Here is a 22,450-nt window from a genome sequence, read left to right on the forward strand (position 1 = left end):
AAGGTTATTAATGCCATTTTTTTTGTTAGCTTATTCTCTATTTTCCATCACATTCACGTTTTTTTTTTTTGTTTCTTGTTTTTCCGATTTTTCAAAAAAGTTTTAACATTAAAACAGGGTTATTTCGTTTGCTTATTCTCTATTTTCCATCACATTCACGCTTTTTTTTGTTTCTTGTTTTTCAGATTTTTTTAAAAAGTTTTAACATTAAAATAGGATTATTTCGTTTGCTTATTCTCTATTTTCCATCACATTCACCTTTTTTTTGTTTCTTGTTTTTCCGATTTTTTTAAAAAGTTTTAACATTAAAACAGGGTTATTTCGTTTGCTTATTCTCTATTTTCCATCACATTCACGTTTTTTTTTTGTTTCTTGTTTTTCCGATTTTTTAAAAAAAGTTTTAACATTAAAACAGGGTTATTTCGTTTGCTTATTCTCTATTTTCCATCACATTCACGTTTTTTTTTTTGTTTCTTGTTTTTCCGATTTTTTAAAAAAAGTTTTAACATTAAAACAGGGTTATTTCGTTTGCTTATTCTCTATTTTCCATCACATTCACCTTTTTTTTGTTTCTTGTTTTTCCGATTTTTTAAAAAAAGTTTTAACATTAAAACAGGGTTATTTCATTTGCTTATTCTCTATTTTCCATCACATTCACGTTTTTTTTGTTTCTTGTTTTTCCGATTTTTTAAAAAAAGTTTTAACATTAAAACAGGGTTATTTCATTTGCTTATTCTCTATTTTCCATCACATTCACGTTTTTTTTGTTTCTTGTTTTTCCGATTTTTTAAAAAAAGTTTTAACATTAAAATAGGATTATTTCGTTTGCTTATTCTCTATTTTCCATCACATTCACGTTTTTTTTGTTTCTTGTTTTTCCGATTTTTTAAAAAAGTTTTAACATTAAAACAGGGTTATTTCATTTGCTTATTCTCTATTTTCCATCACATTCACGTTTTTTTTTTGTTTCTTGTTTTTCCGATTTTTTAAAAAAGTTTTAACATTAAAACAGGGTTATTTCGTTTGCTTATTCTCTATTTTCCATCACATTCACGTTTTTTTTTTTTGTTTCTTGTTTTTCCGATTTTTTAAAAAAAGTTTTAACATTAAAACAGGGTTATTTCGTTTGCTTATTCTCTATTTTCCATCACATTCACGTTTTTTTTGTTTCTTGTTTTTCCGATTTTTTAAAAAAAGTTTTAACATTAAAACAGGGTTATTTCGTTTGCTTATTCTCTATTTTCCATCACATTCACGTTTTTTTTGTTTCTTGTTTTTCCGATTTTTTAAAAAGAAGTTTTAACATTAAAACAAGGTTATTTCGTTTGCTTATTCTCTATTTTCCATCACATTCACGTTTTTTTTTGTTTCTTGTTTTTCCGATATTTCAAAAAAGTTTTAACATTAAAACAGGGTTATTTCGTTTGCTTATTCTCTATTTTCCATTTTATTTTTGTTGTACCTCCGCTTGTCTATATATATAAAAGGCAAATGTGGCACGCACATTTTTGTATGTCCAAAAAAAGCTTTTTTTGCCGGGATTCTCGGGGAAGGGGGGATACTATGTCTTAGAACTGTTTATATATCCCCTAGATAATATCTAGGATTTGCGAACGCGCATCGCGTCTAGATTTATTTATAGCGACTTTTACATAATTCTTGCTATTTCAGCCCTTCTCGTGTTGATTCGGCTTTTTCGTATAAAAGCAAAACTGATGTGCAACTAAGGTGCAGTGCTCAGCCTACAGGGCCGGGAGCCTCCAGAAATGGACGTTTGGTCAATGTCGGTGAAAACTGTCATATCAGACGACTGCTTTCATTTGGACACTCCCCTAATAAAGGGGGAGCTGGTTTTCCCCAAAATGTTGGAGAAACAAAACCAGATAAAGTTGGGTAAAAACAAACCCAAAAGAACTATCCTGCAGTTAAAATTAAGCGTGGAATTTCATTTCCTTTGACCTAATTAAATTCGCCGCACACCTACTACTTGTGCGTTTAAAACGTTAAATTGAAATTTGTTTCAGTGACTTTCCTTTCGTGGGCAAGCGGTAACTTATCAAGTTTTTCACCTCAACGTTCCAGGTTCAATCCTACCTACCTACCAAAACTTTTTTTTATTTTACTTTTTCTTCTTTTTACATCATGTTCGCTGTTTTTTTCTATTTTTCCGATTTTTTAAAAGAAGTTTAACATAAGGTTTGGATCTACTACCCCCCCCCCCAACACACACCTACAAAAAACTATTTTTGCTGCTTTTTTTTTTTTGTTTTTGTCAGTTTTTTTAATATCTGTTTTCAAGCCTACCTTCCTACCAAAACTTTTTTTTCTTTTTTGATCTACACACACACACACACACACACACACACACACACACCCGGGCAACGCCGGGTACCCCCGCTAGTTTCATATAAAAGACAAAAAAGTCTATATTCTAAATTCCAAGATGTTGTCCATCTTACTTTTTATTTCTTTCAGCATGTTAAAATGGTCAACATTATATATATTTTTATTGGATCCTGAATGAGGTTTAGATGTCTATTCATATATTGAATGCAGGAGTGTAAAAATTGTATTAAAAACGGTATTTTCCACATAAGGCTAAAATAGAGAAGTGGAAAATTCCATTAGAAGATAGGGTTAAGTTTTAAAACATAATTCAATCCTAAAATCAAGGAATATTTCAGCATGTATTTTGTATTAAAATATGTTTGGGGGGGAAAAAAAAAACTTTAGGGAAACAAACTTCGATTAACTCAGCATAAGTCACATAATAGATATGCAGTAAGTTTGTTTTTAAATTTATTTGTGGACTATTATCCTCATCTTTTTTAATTGTTGTTTTAACGACATTTCGGCCAACTATTCCTTGGGTCTTCGTCAGGTTATTAACCGCGACGGGATAGGAATGTTGAAGTTTTAACTGTAACAACAACTAGAAAAGATGAGGATGATAGTCTGCAAATTAAAAAAAATATATATATACAAATTGCTCATCTCAAAAAGAATTCCAATAATTAGATAATATATGCAGTAAGTTTTGTTTAAACAATTTAAAGAGTATTCAATGCAGGACTAAAAGAACACACACCTTTTTTTTTTTTTTTGGTCATTAAATAATGTGTATTCTTTACATAGAAATATATACAGGCAAGAATAAAAAAAGTAAAATTCTTTTGAATTTAAAGAGAATTGGAACAAAAATATAAATAAAACTTGAAATTATGGGAATAAAAATATGAAACCTAAACTAAATGTATTGCAAATGTTTTGTTAGCATTCTTCCATGACACAAGGGAAACGTTGTCGATACGCACAACACAGACTTTTATGCCGCAAGAATGACACAGTCAAACAATTGTAGACTTTAGAAAACGATGAAAAATAAATTCATAACTTACTGTTTTAAAAACGGAGATTTTTGTTATGAAATCATGTCACCGAACGTCCATTATGATTGCAATTATTGTCTCAAATAGTTGTCCTTTTTTTTTTTTTTTTTTTTTCTTCTACTCCATCCCCTTTTGGGTCAAGACCCTCTCTTGTGAGTCACACAAACTGTTTTAATGGCTAAAATTAAAACTAGAGGGTCAAGCGATTGCTCTTGGTATGACTACAAATACCAATGCCGAAGTAGAAGATAAAAACACACACATACAATAATGCACTTTGACACACACACACACACACACACACAATCTCGCAACAATAGACAATTAGTCAGGTGGGAGTCCCATCGCTTAAATATTTCTACCCATTGAAAACTGTCTAACAGCCCAGTAGCATGTAAAACTTTTCACCAACACTAAAAATTACAACATATAATTGCTTCGTTTTTTTTTAAACTATTGCACAAATTAATAGTAATTTATTGTTCAAAGTTTGTATCATTTTTAAAAAACAAATTGTTATTAATATTATTTTGATTTTTTTTTTTTTTTACATAGGAGTCACCATATATCAAGGCCCGGAGGCCACTCGAGGATAAGGGTTAATGAATGTACAAGTAGTCAATGGGACAATATCGTAATCGTTAGCAGTGGAAATTTGGTAAATTGGATTACTTAAGGGATCGGTGCATCAAGAATTTGTTTACATTGGACTTGAAGATGACCATATTGTAATCAGCTGGAAAGCAGGGAAACCGGACAGAGTTCCACAGGTGTGCAGTTCTAAGAAAAAAGCTTTGTTCATGGAATCTACGTTTAGGTACGGATAAACAGTGGAGGAAATTATTGATAGCCTTTTCAGCTAGATGAGTTTTGTTGTGAAAGTTTGGTGAGGAGGAACCATAAATTGGAGCTCAGACGAGCACTTGCTATGAAAATAACGCTAAAACAGAGACAAGATTGCAACGTCTCTTCTGTAGTAAAGAGGTTGTAAGGAAAAGAAAAGGGCATCCTCCACTAGATTACGAAGTCTATTTTGAACTCTATCAAGGCAGGATAAGGTCTTTCTAGCAGCTCCTGCCTAGATTTCAAGTTAAATTGAATTTCGATTTGAACAAAAGTTAACGAATAAAATTAAGAATTGCATTTCAGAATTTTTGAGATGAGGATTGATTATTCGTACTTTGTCGGACTACTATTCTCATTTTCACGTTTTCGTCAATGTAACATCCGACCTTCGTCAGGTGTATTTTGTCATACTTAGGAATCTTTCTGTCAAACTTGGGAATCTGCAGAGAATTTCAAACTGCAGACCCGTGGCATTGTTGGATAAAATACTTGGTAAAAAAATTCAGTTGTGAATGAGATTCTTCCGGAGGTTGAAGGTTCAAAATACAACTTCGAATTACTTAACATATTTACTCAGTCATGATTAGCTGAAAAGAGACCATGCTAGTCCCCCCTCCCCCGGATTAAATATTCTATTTGAAAGTCTATGCAAATTCCAAATTTCAGCAGAAAGATTTCAGAGTTCAACAAGATACACCTGACGGTTGGATGCTGAAGCGATGTGAAAATAACCGTAAATGTGAGAACAGTAATCTAAAAAATCAAAATAATATAAAGAATTAGAAATTGAGTTAAAAACTACAGCAAGAAGTCAATAAAATGTGTCTGAAACTTCTCGAATCGTGGAAGTAGAAGCTGCAGGCAAAGATTTATGCCAGACAATATTAGATATCATCTAAAGTCAGACGAGAAAGAAAGCTGATCGACACAAACTGTGAAAAAAAAATTAATAAATAAAAATGGTTTCGTTTTCAGTTTCTTAATGGAATATTCAGCTCAAAAATTAGAAACAAATGCATTTCATTTTTTTTTTTAAAGATATATAATCATCTCGACTAACAATGCGATAATTAGATAAAGATTTTTAATGCTTACATAGTAAACTAGTGATAGGCGATTCTGATAAAATTACCGATTCCATTCTAACTTCCTGATTCCAATACAATTACCAATTCCGTTTCTTTTAAAGTCTCTAAATCCTTAGGTTTAGAGTAGTTCTTTTTCTTAATCTTTGGGTTATCTTGAAAACCCAAGTAATATGTGCGTATATCTTAATATACTTATGTAATATGCGCAGATGTTTTAATAAACACATGTAATATGCGCAGATCTTTTAATAAACACATGTAATATGCGCAGATCTTTTAATAAACACATGTAATATGCGCAGATCTTTTAATAAACACATGTAATATGCGCAGATCTTTTAATAAACACATGTAATATGCGCAGATGTTTTAATAAACACATGTAATATGTACAGATGTTTTAATAAACACATGTAATATGTACAGATGTTTTAATAAACCCATGTAATATGCGCAGATGTTTTAATAAACACATGTAATATGCGCAGATCTTTTAATAAACCCATGTAATCTGTGCATATATTTTAATAAACCCATGTAATCTGTGCATATATTTTAATAAACTTGTGTAATATGAGCATATATTTCAATAAACCAATATAATATTTCAACTTTTAGAAAAGAAAAATACCGTATTAATAGTAACTAATCAATTCTCAACTAATATAGAGGATGCCATCATCGGAAATTCGAACTTTGAGATCTTCAGTTTAATGTTCTACCAACCGAGCTATTCGGACTTTCTTATAAATAGAGCTTAAAACATTACCTTAAAACAAACAAGGTAAAAAATTGTTTTTATTTATTAAAATTTATTAGCAGGGTAGTAGATTTGAAACTTTATCTTAACAAAAACAATTACAGACGTAAACAATTTTTTTTGATTAATTTATCAGTGGGACACGTGTCATCAGCATGATGGAGAAGGTCAGAGGGCAAGCATATAGCTGATCACCTTTGACAGTCAGTGGTAAAGAAAGGTCAAACTTGGACAGAAAGGTCACAAGGAACCTCCTTTTTAGCCAAGCGATTAGGATTATACACTCAGCTTTTGTATTAAAAGGCAAATTGTTGAAAACAGACTATTTGGATAAACAGGCTTCAAAATGGATACAGGTGTTAGGGTTAGGTTTGGTCAAACTCAAAAGAGGCTGATATACCATTCCTCTGGTGGACAATACCACTTTCTTCTCTCTGCTATTTCTTTCTCATAGAAGAGATGTTGCGAGCCTATCTCTGCTTCACTGCTATTTTCATGGCAGGTGCTCGACAGGAGGAACCATAGGTTCCTCCTGTAAGTCTTACTCGACTAGCTATAACAACTATCAACGATTTCCCTTATTCTCTATCTATGCCTAAAACTAAGTGAAAATTTCATAAGCAGAATTTTTTTCTCTCCAGAACTGCTCATCTGTGGAACACAATACAGTAGAGCTGCTTCCCAGGTGATTATAACATGGTTGTTTTTAAGTCTAATGTAAATATGTGCTTAAGACCCACTCGGAGATAAATTAACGTATCCAATTTCCAACATCACTGATCATCACGATACACATTAACTCTTATCCTTGAGTAACCCTTTTTTTTTTTTTTTTTTTTACATGGATGTCACCACTTATCAAGGCCCAGAGGCCACTCGAGGATAAGGGTTAATAGGTATACATTAGTCATTGTGATTTTAGCATAGTAAACAGTGGGAATTTTGTAACTTGGATTACTTAGGGGGACGATTCAATTAGAACTTGTTCACATTGGACTTTTTCTTTTTTCTTTTTTTTTTTTTCATAGGTATCAACACATTATCAAGGCCAAGAGGCCACTCAAGGATAAGGGTTAAAGAGTGTACAGTAGAAATTGGACAATATAATAATAATTAATAATGAAAATTTGGTAAATTTGATAACTTATATGGAACGGCTCATCAAGAACTTATTTACGTTAGACTTGAAGACAACCATATTGTAGTCAGCCGGAAAGCAGGAAAACGGAAGACAATTCCACAGGCGTGCAGTTCTAATGAAAAAGCTTTGTTCATGGAATCTACGTTTTGGTTTAGGCACAGATAAAGAGTGGGGGGAATTATTGATAGTGTTTACAGCTAGACGAGTGTTTCTTGTGAAAGTTTTGCGAGGGGGGACCATAGATTGAAGCTCAGTCAAACACTTTCCATGAAAATAACGATACATCAGAGACAAACTTGCAACATCTCTTCTGTGAGATAGAGGTTGCAAGGAAGAGAAAAGGACATCTCCTACGAGGCTACGAAGTCTATTTTGAACTCTATCTGACCTTGATAAGTGGTGACTATATGTAAAAAAAAAAAATAAATAAAACATTAAATCTTTTGTGGACATTGTAAGGATTGTATTCATTTATTTTTGGTCCTCCCGACAAAAGGAGGGTGGACCTGTAAATTCACCTTTGTCCGTTCGTCTGTTCGCACATTTCTCAATAATTATGCCTTGGAATATTTTAAAAGTTTGCACAAGCATTAAACATGATATGAGTAAAAAATGTAACAATGGATTTTCTGGGAAAACTCCGGTTGCCCTCCTAGGGGTGCCTTTCGGATTAAAATGGCTTAAATTGACACTTTTTTGCTTATTAAAAAAAATTGATGCCTTGGATTTTTATAAAACTTTCTGAAAAATTGTAACTAACCGATTTCTATATAATTTTGTTTGTCTGTACTTCGCGATAACTCTTGAGTGTGCCCCAGCAGCTGTTTTAATAATAAAAATTCCATTTTTGGGACTATTTTACCATATTTGTTCAAAATTTTCTGTGTATGTCTATTTAGCAGTTTTGGATGGTGCAGAACTCAAATTTACATATGTTAAGGCCTAAAACTGCAGTTTGTTCATTTTCACCAGGATTTGACATCTCCTGGGAACTTTTGGGGCTAAATGGGGGGGGGGGGAGGGTTCAAATGCTGAACTGTCATTTTTTTATGCCTCATTCAATGTGCACTCACGGGGGAACATGCATGAAATCACTCCAGATAAGGTATAAAGCCACTTAATGTAGGCAGATAAAAAGAAGGGCTTTCTAATAATGGAGAATAAATTAAAGCACGAAAAAATGTACAATTTGGCACGTCATTCGAACAATATGGGATTCTTATGTCAAAAACAAGAAGCAACCAATTTTAATTTAGACAAATTGGCACACTGTTCTTTTGTTTTTGTTTTTTTTTGCTAAAAAAAAACGAGTTTGTATTACTGTACACATAGATTCGAAAAAGTTGTCAAAAAACAAATATATAACAAATAAATGTTATCAAGGGCAAGATAAGGTACTTTTCTACCTAACTGGATATATTTTTTGTGTTTTTATTCAATGTAACATGTTTATTCAGCTCGAAAAACATGCAGTGTTTACCGATGTATTGGAAAATTCAAAATGGCGCCCGACTCTCTCTTTAACTCGGTAAGTTTGAGAAAAGGTGTTATAAATAATAAACTAGACAAAATACTATTAAAAAACCACCGAATATATGTCAACTTATGTCATAGTAACATATATTGAGCGAATTTCTAACAGTATTTTGTTTAGTTTATTATTTATAACACCGTTTCCCAAACTTACCGTGTTCGGGCGCCATTTTGAATTTTCCTATACCTCGGTAAACACTGCATGTTTTTCGAGCTGAATAAACATGTTACATTGAATAAAAACACAAAAAATATATCCAGTTAGGTAGAAAAGTAACTTATCTTGCCTTTGATAACATTTATTTGTTATATATTTGTTTTTTGACAACTTTTTCGAATCTATGTGTACAGTAATACAAACCCAAAAAACCTTTGTAAAAAAAATTTTTCTTTTAACTTCAGGGGACATTTACGATTAAAAATCAATACAAAAAAAAAAAGACCACTTATAAAAAAAATTAAAATTTAAAAAAATAAACATTTTTTCTTTTAACTTCAGGGGACATTTACGATTAAAAATCAATACAAAAAAAAAAAAAAATAAAGACCACTTATAAAAAATATATGATTTTAAAAAAATAAACAAATATTTTTTTCTTTTAACTTCAGGGGACATTTTCTATTTATGTTTAACTCATTTGTTTCATATATATAAAAAAAAGAAAAGATTTGTTCATTTTTTTATAAAAAGTTTTAGCACCTCTCCCTAAAAAAAACAAAAAAAAACATCAGGAGCAATTTTTCATGCCCAAACATCACACAAGTAGCAAATAACGATAGTCAAGTGGTTAATGACATGAACTGACAACCTGAGTGTCCCCAGTTCGAATTCAGTTCGTTCCACAAAAAAAAAAACAAAAAAAAAACAACTCATTTTCATTTAGGATGTTAGGACGTGGGCAACCTTCCTGTGGTCCTTCCCATAAGCATCCAATATCTTTCTAGAAAGAATTCTGACCAGAAAAATTTGGAGGGGAAACCAATGCCACAGCAGAATCTGATGATTCATCCAATAATGATGATTGCTGTTTTTTTTTTTTTTTTTTAATTACATAAATACTTTTGAGTCATTTTATTTTTCTTTCTACAAATAATAATCTAACAGGCTGATAAAAGGGAAGTGTGTGTGTGTGTGTGTGTGTGTGTGTGTGTGTGTGTGTGTGTGTGTGTGTGTGTGTGTGTGTGTATAATCTGATTACCTGTTTAAAGGTGATACAAAAAGCAACACTAACTCGGAAATCAATTAGATTCTGGTAGTAAGAGGTCACTTAAGAATTAATATGTCATATATGTAACAGACAATGTCATATATGTAACAGGCAAAATCAAAGATCATTTCTGTATAAGATTGAATTAAAAAGAAAACAAGATTTTTGACGCTTTTTTACTGTTAGTCGCAAATGAAATTCGCATTACAAGGATTAATAGGGATTAGTAATTTAATGCAAAAATGACCACAAATTTATGCATATTCAACCATCAATTTGTCATAAAGTACTCATTCTAAGTCAATAGGGCTATAACTTTTACCCGTTTTTAATGGACTAAAAAACCTAGTTTTAGCTATATATAATAGGTATCTGCTATGTTTTGCTATTTTTCTTTTAATTGAAAAAAAAAAACTATGCCGGGATTTTCAAAAATATTCTTTTCTACCAATCAAAGTATTATGGTTTAAGATGATTTACCTATTTCTGGAATCATGAACTTACTTAGGGATTATAGTTATATCTAACATGGTGAAGCGATTTATGGCAGTTATGGCCCCAGAATAATGCGGTGTACTTCTGTAATATACTTTTGCTAATACACTTTTTGTTAACCATACCACTGTTTATTACCGACCTGTAAAGCTAAAAGACTGGTGACGAATATACTTTTGCTAATACACTTTTTGTTAACCATACCACTGTTTATTACCGACCTGTAAAGCTAAAAGACTGGTGACGAAGAATTTAACACTTACACTGTCTATAACATAAACTAAAATAATTGTACGGACGAATATAAGGTTACATCCTTTTTCTTGAGATGGTGGCTATTTGCAAATAATTCCTATCTAGATAAAGTATTTTCTGGGAAGAATCAAATCGAATTATATTTTATTTTTAACAATAGGCTGCAATGATACAAAACAAAATAAAACTGATGTCCCACAATCAAATATTGATTTTTTTTTTTTAGGAAGAAAGTTATTGATGACAAAGAAACAATTAAGAAACTGACTTTATTTTATGTATCACAATGGTGGTTTCAAAAATAAATCCTACTTTTTTTTTTTTTGTTTAGTCAAAAAATTGTAAGAGCCAGGAAGGCAGGAGTAGTATCATTAAAATGAGTGACCTTTTATTTTTCTACATAGTTATCACCATTCTCAAATGCCCTTTTGCCAGAAATTCCATGATGCATCTCTGCTTCTGATGCACGTCCATTTGATTTCTTAGAGTTTCATGCCTGAGGCATCAGTTTTATTTCATTTTGTATCATTGCAGCCTATTATTAAAGATAAAATATAATTCGATTGAATTCTTCCCAGAAAATACTTTGTCCAGGTAGGAATTATTTGCAAATGGCCACCATCTTAAGTAAAAGGATCTGCAACAGAGAGATGAAACTTTCAAGCCATAAATGCGTAAGTTCAGTAATCATAACAATGCAATTTACAACCCCTCTGATTCATTTGGGTTGAAAAAAAAAATAAGAGACTTTTTGAATGGCCCCTCAGAGAAGAATTGTTGTTTAAAAGTGGCAATCACGATGACAACCTAGATGTGAGTCTTAAAAACAAACTTAGATTTAATCTGAACAGTATACGGAGATGTGTGCGGTACATTTTTTTTTCTTCTTAACATGTTGCAAAAAAAAAAAAAAAAAAAAAAAGACGCACTAGAATCAAATATTGAAGCTATTGATGACAGAAAAATAAATAAAACGACTACCTTTACTTTATATATTAGAATAAGGCCACTCATCTATTGAAATATTGTTTATCATTCATCCACATTATATACAGACAAAAGAACAAAACTACATTTAACATTTGAACAAGATGAAAAATGTTGACAACAAATAAAATGAAGATCTTTCATTTATTTTTTTGTTTTTAAATTGAATACTTTGCTTTTTTACAATAAGCAATTCAGCGGATAATCGAATGGACACTAGTCTACTAGATTACCAAAAAAAAAAAAAAAAGTCAATATTTAAATATTCATAAGGGGTGCTCAGTTTCTAGTGTAATGTTCTTGTAAATTGATCACCTATTTTAGAACCATTCGATTTTAGGTCAAATTTTGCAAATTAACCTCACCCCCTCCTTTTTGTTTTTAAGTAGTTTAGTCTTTTTTTTTTTAATTTTGCTTTAAAAAAAAAAAAAAATTGCCAATTTACCCCCTCCCTTTTTTTAAAAGTAGTTTAGTCTTTTTTTGAGGGGCAATTTTGCTTTTTAAAAATAATCTTTAAAATAAAAAGGACAAATTTTGCAAATTTACACCCCCCCCTTTTTTTAGTAGCTTAGCCTTTTAAAATAACCTTTAAAAAAAAAAAAAAAAAAAAAAAAATGGACTAAACTTCTTTAAAAATACTAAATTTGCAAACTTTTTGGCCTAAAAATCATTGAATGGTTCTAAAATTGGGGATCAATTTACTAGAACGTTGCATTAGAAACTGAGCACCCCTACAAATATTTAAATATTGACTTGGTGCTTATGCACTTATTGAACTACGCTATTTTTAAATAGTATTTTAAAGTCAACTTGAAGTTTTACAATACCTTTTTTTAATCAAATTGTTAGGTGGAAGTACAAAATAGTTACAAAATACCCTTCTCTCCCCATGTTATGAATGGCTTTCTAAATAATAACTTTATTTCAGCACGGTTCAATAAGTGCACAAGTACCATTGACTTTTTTTTTTTTTTTTTTTTAATAATCTGATAGACTAGGGTCTCTTCGATAATAATCTGCGGAAAAATTGAAAAAAAAAAAGACAAAAATAAAAAAATAGAGAGCGGTGGAGCAAGATTCTTCAGGTCCACCAGCAATTTATTACATTTTGGTGATAGTTTAAAAAAAATTTTTTTTTTACTTATATAAAACCAATCTACATTTTCATGTAACAATACAATTGTATCTTCACAACAGATATGGGAAACGCTTTTTGAATTGGTCACAAAAGATATTGTTAATGTGTTTAATAAATCCTATAAGTTACATATGTACGTCAAAACAATTAGAACTTTAAAATTAAATGAATAAAATAAAATACGCATCAAGTGCACTTGAAAGCCAAATCACAACGTAATATTAGGAAAATAAACAAATATTTTACTTGTTTGAAATTTATAACATATAAATATATTTCGGAGCCAAACTCCATCCTCGGTATGTTGTTATTTTTTTTTCTTTTCTTCTTTCTTGCCATGCTGTAAAGTCGGAAAAAGAAAAATCTGTAACTTTTCTTTCTCCAACTTTACAGCATAGCAAAAAAGAAGGAAAAAAACCCCCAACATACTGAGGATGGAGTTTTGCTTCAAAATATATTTATGTCATAAACTTCAAACAAGTAAAATATTTGTTTATTTTCCTAATATTACGTTGTGATTTGGCTTTCAAGCGCACTTGATGCGTATTTTATTTTATTCAAATTAAATCAACGTTTTTATGAACGAACTCACACCCTTGACATGAAATTAAATGACATTGATGATAATCAATATAAGATAATGATTAAAATTGCTTATGCCTCGGAATTTTTTAGATAAGGACTGATTATTTTTTTATTTGGATCATCCAGACCATTGTTCTCATCTTGAGTGTTATTTGCTAAGATAAAGTTGACAGATCGATATTTTTTAAATATGTCGTTTTGAACAAAAACAATATTACGTACTTAATTGTCATGCTGAAAATTGTAATATAAAAAAAAAACAAAAACAAAAAAAACTAAAATTGATTGAATAGAAAGTTATTTATAATTAAAAGTAATTTTTACGGAAAATTGGGTAAAATTGCATTTTTCTTAGATGTTATAAAATAGACAAGAAGAGTCTACACAAAGGGGGCATAACTCTGAAACATATTTTAGATTACTTATTCATGGCGGCAATTTTTTTTTCTATAGCAATAGACTTTATTTTACTAAAAACACAAGAGCACTTGATAAATTTTCATAATTTTTGGATATGTTACTATTTTCAACATAACTAAATATGTAATATTGTTTTCGTTTAAACCAGCATATAAAAAAAAATTGTTTTGTTGACTACCTTAACAAACACCATCATTTGCACAACGTTTTAGTTGATGTAACTTCCGACATTTGTTTTTTTCATACCATACGAGACATTATAGAGAATAGTACACCCATTTTCCACATCATTTCATTGGGGAGCTTATGAATATCAGAAACAATAAACGTTCAAGGATCTACCTCTGTAAATTTAATAAGGGGTGAAGCCTAAAATTCTGGAGTTCAACAAAGATTTTGAAGTTCCCAAAATATTCTGGAGTTCAACAAAGATTTTGAAGTTCCCAAAATATTCTGGAGTTCAACAAAGATTTTGAAGTTCCCAAAATATTCTGGAGTTCAACAAAGATTTTGAAGTTCCCAAAATATTCTGGAGTTCAACAAAGATTTTGAAGTTCCCAAAATATTCTGGAGTTCAACAAAGATTTTGAAGTTCCCAAAATATTCTGGAGTTCAACAAAGATTTTGAAGTTTCCAAAATATTCTGGAGTTCAACAAAGATTTTGAAGTTCCCAAAATATTCTGGAGTTCAACAAAGATTTTGAAGTTCCCAAAATGTCTGGAGTTCAACAAAGATTTTGAAATTAAAAAAAGTTCTTGAGTTCAAAGATTTTCAAGTTAAAAAAAAAACAAACAAGGTTGGAAATTACATCTGTGAAACTACCGATCAAGATGAGAATAACAGTGAAATTAATGAAAATAAAAAAAAAAACATCAGTAAGTATAAAAACAAAAGAGTATCCAGAGATTCAATCGACAGGATATCCATTTCAGAAGTTTTTTTTACGTACAAAAGTACTGATATTTGCCATAAAGTTTGTATGAAAATATATTTGTAAAAAACCTTCAAAGATATCACTAGTGCGATTTGCAATTTGAGGGTTGCCCATATCTGATGTTTATAAAATTAGAAAGGTCTATCTTACCTCATCAGATTCAAAGACATGGCAAAGAATCTTGGCCTGCTTCTTCCTGCGCAACGATTCATCCCCTGGACTGGAGAGAAGACGCCGGCGAGCCATGATTACCAGAATGTCACCAATGTCAGCAATATAAGAGATCGTCCGCAGGGAATGGTCCATCATGATTTCCTAGAAATTACAAAAAAAAAAGAAAAAGGTATTATTTTCTTTAGATACAAAATTTTTAAATTGCTTTAAAGATTCACCATATTTTATTGAGAATTTATAGAATGTCGAAGCAATGGTTGAATGATATTCCATTAATCAGCAAAAGGGAGTAGATATCTCACTCCTAATGCAATTTTATCCAATAGATATCTCACGGCTGATGCAATTTTATCCAATAGATATCTCACGGCTGATGCAATTTTATCCAATAGATATCTCACGGCTGATGCAACTTTATCCAATAGATATCTCACGGCTGATGCAACTTTATCCAATAGATATCTCACGGCTGATGCAACTTTATCCAATAGATATCTTACGGCTGATGCAACTTTATCCAATAGATATCTCACGGCTGATGCAACTTTATCCAATAGATATCTTACGGCTGATGCAACTTTATCCAATAGATATCTCACGGCTGATGCAACTTTATCCAATAGATATCTCACGGCTGATGCAACTTTATCCAATAGATATCTCACGGCTGATGCAATTCTCTACCTATATACGGGCCAGGTATGTCCAAGGATGGAGTACTGTTACCACATCTGAGCAGGAGCTGCTAGAAAGGCTTATCCTGCCTTGAAAGAGTTCAAAATAGACTTTGTAGCCTAGTGGGAGGATGCCTCTTTTCTCTTCCCTACAACCTCTTTTTCACAGAAGAGACATTGCGAGCCCGTTTCTGCTTTATCGTTATTTTCATGGCAAGCGCTCATCTGAGTTCCAAGCTATGGTCCTCCCTTACCAAACTTTCACAGAAAAAAACCACTCGTCTAGCTGAACCACTATAAAAAAATTTCCACACTTTTTATCTGTGTCTAAACCTAAACGTAGATTCCATGAGCAAAGTTTCTTTCTTAGAACTGCACACCTGTGGAACTCTCGTTTCCCTGCTTTCCAGCTGACTACAATATGTTTTTCTTCAAGTCCAACGTAAACAGATTTTTGATGAGCCAATTTACCAAATTTCCATTACTAACGATTACTACAATATTATCCCATTGACTACTGTATATTTAATAACCTTTATCCTTGAGTGGCTTCCGGACCTTGATAAGTGGTGACTCCTTTGTGAAAAAAAAAGAAAAAGTGTTTCAGGCTTCAATTTTTTTATATCTTGAAACATTTATTTCCGAAGTTTGATTTGGTTGTCTTGCTCTTCGGCACATTAACCCATCTCAGGCAATTCAGTGCCAAATCCGACAATTCTTGGAAAAGATTTCATGCTTCAATTTCTTTATATCTTGAAATATCTTCAAATATTTATTTATGATGTTTCGTTTGATTTATTTTACACCATATCAATCTTTTTCGGGTTATTTATTACCAAAGTAATTTTGCAAAGAAATTTTTATACTTCAAGTTCTTTAGCTTTTCAAATATTTATGATGTTTGCTTTGATGCCTGGCACTTCGGCACATCAGTCCTTTATGGACTGTTCAATGCCAAATTCAACAATTCTTTTTAAAAAAAATCGCTACACCTCAAGTTTTCCACATCTTCAAACATCCATGATATTTGGTTTCAATGTTTCATGGCACACCAACCCCTTTCAAGTTATTTAATGTCAAGTCCAACAATTCTGGAAAAGGCTTCATCACATTAAATATTTGCTCCTGATGCGTGATTTGGTTGTTTTGTACCGAAAATTTGTTTTTTGTTTGTTTTGTTGACTTTGCAGAACATGATTGAGTTTTTCAAAGGGAGAGAAAAAAAAACGTGCTTAAATCAAGCGATTGTACACACAGATCTTAAACACCACTGATATAAGACGTATTTTCTTTTTTGGGGAGGCTTCGACCTCTCAGAACAATATTATGAAGGGGAAGAAAAAATAATACTTAATCGGACTGACATCTCCTTGATGAAGCCAGGTTATCGGCGAAAATTTGGACTTTAACAACAACAAGAAAAAGTAAATAAAAATGATTTTATCATTTCACCACATTTTCAGGTTTTCAAATTTTCTCGTTTAAATTCATAAAAAAAATATTTTCTAAAATGTGTGACTTTCAATTTCTTAACATGAATGTTTCATCCATTTTAGGTCAGAAAGACAGTATCTTCAGACAGCCTGATCTATCATTAAATGCCCTAACAAGTATTACCACTCCAATCCAAAGAGGACCTAGGAACAATAGCAAGTAAAGAATAACTCCACATTCTCCACAGCCCCCAAATGGGGGCCTTACCACCGGATGCCTTTTAAGATCATATCCAGGATCATAAAAAAAAACAATGTTTGATGCATTTTAGGTTGGGAAACCAATATCTTCAAACAGCCTGATCTGGTAGTTCATGGTCAGTTTTTGTTAGAAAAAAGCTTGTATGCTTAGGAACATGTCATATTCGACAAAACAAGAGTTGGATCGCTATGTAATTACCTGTAAGTCTGTATTAAGGACCATAATTTTTTCGGTGGAAACAAACAGATCCACTTCTGTGCTGGGTTGGTTCTCTCCTTCAGGAGCCTGTACGGTAAAAAAAAAAAGGGGGGAAAAAAAGAGAGCAGTTAATTATGGGTTGATTACACAGACACCACAATGAGTAGAATAAAAAGATTATAAGACACCTGTCGTGTGAAAGCCAACAGAGTAGACAAGAGAAAATTGAAAATTTGATTACACAACACAGAACAAGGAAATGCTCCTCAGAATACCTGGATATCTGAAACCATAAAATATTTGCATGGACTCAAATTTATTTATTTATTTATTTTTTTTATCTCTATATGAGTAAAATTGTGTGATCACTTTCTGAGATTGTGCGTTTCTTGCCGCAACATGATTTACATATCAATTGGATCATAATACAATTTTTTTTTTCATTTTGTTGATAAATCGCTTATCAAAAAAAGAAAAGTACTAGTCAATGAAAATGCTTGAAATATAATTTATTATCAGTGAATATCAAATTTCTTCTCAGTGTTCACGAGTGACAAGAGGAAGAGATTTGAGTGTTAGAGTAAAAACTCATCCGCCTCCTATAAAAAAATGAAATGTTGAACAGGATTAAATATCAAAATCGATGGGAAATACAATTTTTCTTTTCATAGAAACACAGATCAATATTTGGCGTAATTGAATTTTGAAACAGAATAAAATATCTACTTTATATTTAAAAAAAAAAACTATTAATGTCAAAGAAATGGGGGAATAGACAGGCTCTACTTTATAAGATTAATAATCAAATATTTATTGAAATAAAAAGTGCAATAGTATGAAGTACTAAGACAAACTTTTTTTAACTTTAAAGTAAAAAGTTCACGAGTACATAAAGCGAAAGAGAGATTGGACGCCTTATTTGCATTCATTCTTTTCCTTTAAACAAAAACAATTCAAATGTAATTATCAAATTTATGCTTATGCGAGAAATATGCATGCACAAAAAGTTGTTTCAAAGTTTTATTTACACAACAGACGTAAAGATGATGACAAAAGAGAAAACCGAACACAACAAAACAAAGACGATGACGATGATGAAGACTAAGACAACAGTGACTAACTGATCATTTTCGAAATGTATTTTCGAATGTACAATATTTTTTTGTAATTTTTTTCATGTATGGAGTATTGCTGTCACATTTGGGCTGGTGCATCTGCTACTAGTCTCTCGCTCCAAGACAAGGTTCAAAAGAGAGTCACCAATCTGATAGGCCCTAAACTGGCATCTAAGCTTCAGCCTCTGCCCCATCGACGAAATGTTGCATCCTTCTGCCTGTTCAACAAGTATGTTAATGGTGAATGCTCTGGCAAACTGCAAACACTTGTGCCCCCACGACGTAGATATCCTCGACAAACCCAACAGGAAGCTAAATCCCACCCCACACAGAGTTCCCTAGATGTAAAAGATCTTTCTACTCCAGTAGTTTCTTCCCCAGAATCGCTAGACTCTGGAATTCCATTCCAGGTCCTTGCTTCCCCAACTGTACTGACATGCAGAAGTTCAAGTGTAACGTGAACTAACATCTTGCTGCCCAAATCCCAACATAGTACCCCAGTAGTTGTTGCCCCTGATAGTAGCCCCTACACCAAAGTGGCAATGTGCCTTGTTTGGGGTGAAAATGTAATATAAAAAAATAAATTAAAAAAAAAAAAATTTTTGATGAAAATGTATAAATGCCAGCATGTACAACAGATGCTAAAAATGATGAAGACAAAGATGAGGAAGACAAAGATGTGGAAAAAGACAACGAAGGCAAAAATGGAGACATAGAAGTTAAAGATGAAGATGACAAAGACAACAGAGACAAAAATTAAGAAGATAACAAAGATGATGAAGACGACAAAGATGATGAAGACGACAAAGATGATGAAGACGACAAACATGATGAAGACGACAAAGACAAAAAAGATGAAGACGACTAACTAATGATTTCCACATTAATTTTCAAAATGTACAATGTGTCATGAAACAATGCATGGAACGTTAAAACATATCTTTTCCTTATTTTACTTTTTTTAGCTATAATTCTAAAGATACTTTAGAGTTTTTACTTATTGAAATTTATGTTAGATAGCATTCTTAAGGTTTTCAAAATAAAACATGTTTATCTATACAGACTTAGTTTTGAAACCTTGAATTTCTCACTTTTTTTACGCTAAGACTAATAAACTAATTTGAATTGAACTTGAAAAATTTTTTTTCCAACTTAAAAAAAATAATGGCATATATCCACCTATAAAATACTATGCATCACAAATTAAAAACAATTACTGCAATAGGAGCATATATGCATATATATATATATATATATATATATATATATATATATATATATATATATATATATATATATATATGAGGATAAAATACACAATACATCATGACATGAAATGCAGTGGAAACAGGATGTGTGAAAAAAAAAAAAATTAAACAAGACAAAAGTAAAAACAAATTAAAAACAGAAATGAATAATCAAAAATGAGTGCTTTACCGGTTTTGTTCAGATCGACAAATGTCTTCAGAAAAGGTGAGAAAATGAAACTGGTAAGGCTCGTGTTTTAATGATTTTATTTCAGTGTTTAATTTGTTTTTATTTTTCACACACACACACACACTCACACACACACACTTTAATCCATACATCATAATAGCAAAAAAAAAAAAATAAGCACATGAGAACAAAGTAAAAAAAAGAAAGATTCCATATATGATCATTAAAGGTTAGTGCTTGTTAAGATAGAGTCAACAGATAGATTTTTTTTTTTTTTTTTAGACACGGTGGCCCCGCGATACAATTTTATCAGGTTACGCTGTGGAATACAATGTTTTCTGACCCCTAGTTATGGCATCCCCCCCCACCTTACAGTGTTATTTATAATGTTATTTGATTATACACATGTGTATTATATATTGTACTGTATTTTGTTAATAATTTTTAATATGTACTGTATAAAATTTTACTTAGGCCTTACCATACAGCTATATCATCTTATGATCCCAACCCCGGAACGGATTATGCCGTATCCCGGGGTACTACTGTCTGTCATTTTGAGCAAAAGCAATATTACATAATTGTCATACTAAAAAGAGTAATATATCAAAAATTATGAAAAATCGAGTAGAAAGTTATTTATAGTCTAAAATTAATTTTTACGGAAAATTGGGTAAAACTGCATTTTTTCTTAGACATTAAAAAGTAGACTGTAAGAGTCTACACATGGGGGACATAACTTGGAACGAATATTTTAGATTACTTGTTCATGGCTACAACATTTGCTGTCTATAGCGATAGACTTTATTTTACTTAAAAACAATAAAAGTTGTTCTACTTGATTTTTTCATAATTTTTGGATATATTACTATTTTCGACATGACAAGTATTCAATATTGTTTTTTCTTAAAACGACATATTTAAAAGAAAAAAAAAAAAAAAGAAGATTTATCGACTGTCTTAACAAACACCCAATATTTTCAATATAAAAAATTATTCCAACAGAAAATTGCAAAAAAAAAGGTACGAGTGAAATACAATAAAATATAAAAATGAATAATATTCAAACATTTATGCCCTATTTTTGTGTTTAAACATAACTCTGATAACTACGCATTAATTTATTTTTATTTACTATTTAGTAATGAAATTAAAAATGAAATCTAAAATTTTTTTTCATAAAGCCAACAACTGCAGTAGTAGATGTGTCAGAAATTTCGTGAAAAATAGTGAATAATTCGACCCTACATTACTCGAAAAATGTAATTCAAGCCTTAATTTTTTTTTCAATTAAAGGAGAAAGGATCAAGGTTTCATTAAAAAAAAAAAAAAACGTGTTTTTTTAAAAAAAAAAAAAAGGTTTTAAACTTCGGACTTTACAGGTAAATTTCTAAAAAACACTACTTTTTTTTTGTTTTAAATTTGAATATATTATTTATTGACCTTTTCTCTTCAATTTGTGATATATAACACTTTGGTGAGTAAATTAATTATTTACTTTTTAATAGACATTTCAAAATGGAAGGCATGAATTATTCGACCCCCTGTATTTCCAAGCTTATAACTCCTCGAAAAATGTAATTCAAGCCCTAATTTTTTTTCAATTAAAGGAGCAAGGACCAAGGTTTCATTTAAAAAAAAAAAAAAAACAAACAACGTGGTTTAAAAAAAAAAAAGGTTTTAAACTTCGAACTTTACAGGTAAATTTCTAAAAAACACTACTTTTTTTTTTTTAAATTTGAATATATTATTAATTGACCTTTTCTCTTCAATTTGTGATATATAAAACTTTGGTGAGTAAATTAATTATTTACTTTTTAATAGACACTTGAAAAGGTGGGGGCGTGAATTAAAAAAAAAAAACAACGTTTGTCTAAAATATTATATTCGGTTTATTGGAAAGAACATAACATTTCACATTGACCCTGAAAATATCGTAAAAATAGAATCAATAGAAAAATTTTGATAGATTTTTAAAGTTTAAAAATTGAAAAAATATTGAGTTCGTAAAATTCATTACTGTTTTTTAAAAAAAAAAAAATATTTCTATTACTTTTAAAACAACTTTAATAGTTTATTTTGGAAGTATAATCCATAAAGAAAATAAACAACCCACTTTTAAAAGAGAAATTACAAGTTTTTTATATTTTATCCGCAGTTTCGTGTTAGGGGTGTCAAAAATTCCTACAAAAATTCTGATACACCTACTGCAGTAGTATTCAAGTATTCAGTCCTTGGGTTACATAAAATGTAATGCCTCCTATTTTTTTGTATTCTGCTCGAATGGATCAGAGGGGATTGCAAATTGCACCGTTACAAGGTCTGAACTTATGCATTCAGGACCTGAATGTTTCATCTCTCTGTTGCAGATATTAAT

At 31.0% G+C, this 22,450-nt stretch overlaps 1 protein-coding gene across 42 annotated transcripts in view; it reads right to left on the reverse strand.

Annotated features, from left to right (window-relative positions):
- The window catches only part of LOC145258348 (uncharacterized), a 393,885-nt gene that overhangs the window by 55,746 nt on the left and 315,689 nt on the right, over positions 1-22,450 (reverse strand). For all 42 annotated transcript variants that reach the window (XM_080116584.1, XM_080116585.1, XM_080116581.1 and 39 more), the window contains 2 exons: positions 17,522-17,608; positions 14,931-15,095 (listed from right to left, as the gene is read on the reverse strand). In XM_080116584.1, the coding sequence (XP_079972710.1) occupies positions 14,931-15,095; positions 17,522-17,608 (252 nt within the window). The remainder of the gene's footprint in view (positions 1-14,930; positions 15,096-17,521; positions 17,609-22,450) is intronic.

Source organism: Euprymna scolopes, chromosome 33, assembly GCF_053919585.1.
Source record: "Euprymna scolopes isolate OS-2025 chromosome 33, ASM5391958v1, whole genome shotgun sequence".
NCBI classification, from domain to species: Eukaryota; Metazoa; Mollusca; class Cephalopoda; order Sepiida; family Sepiolidae; genus Euprymna; species Euprymna scolopes.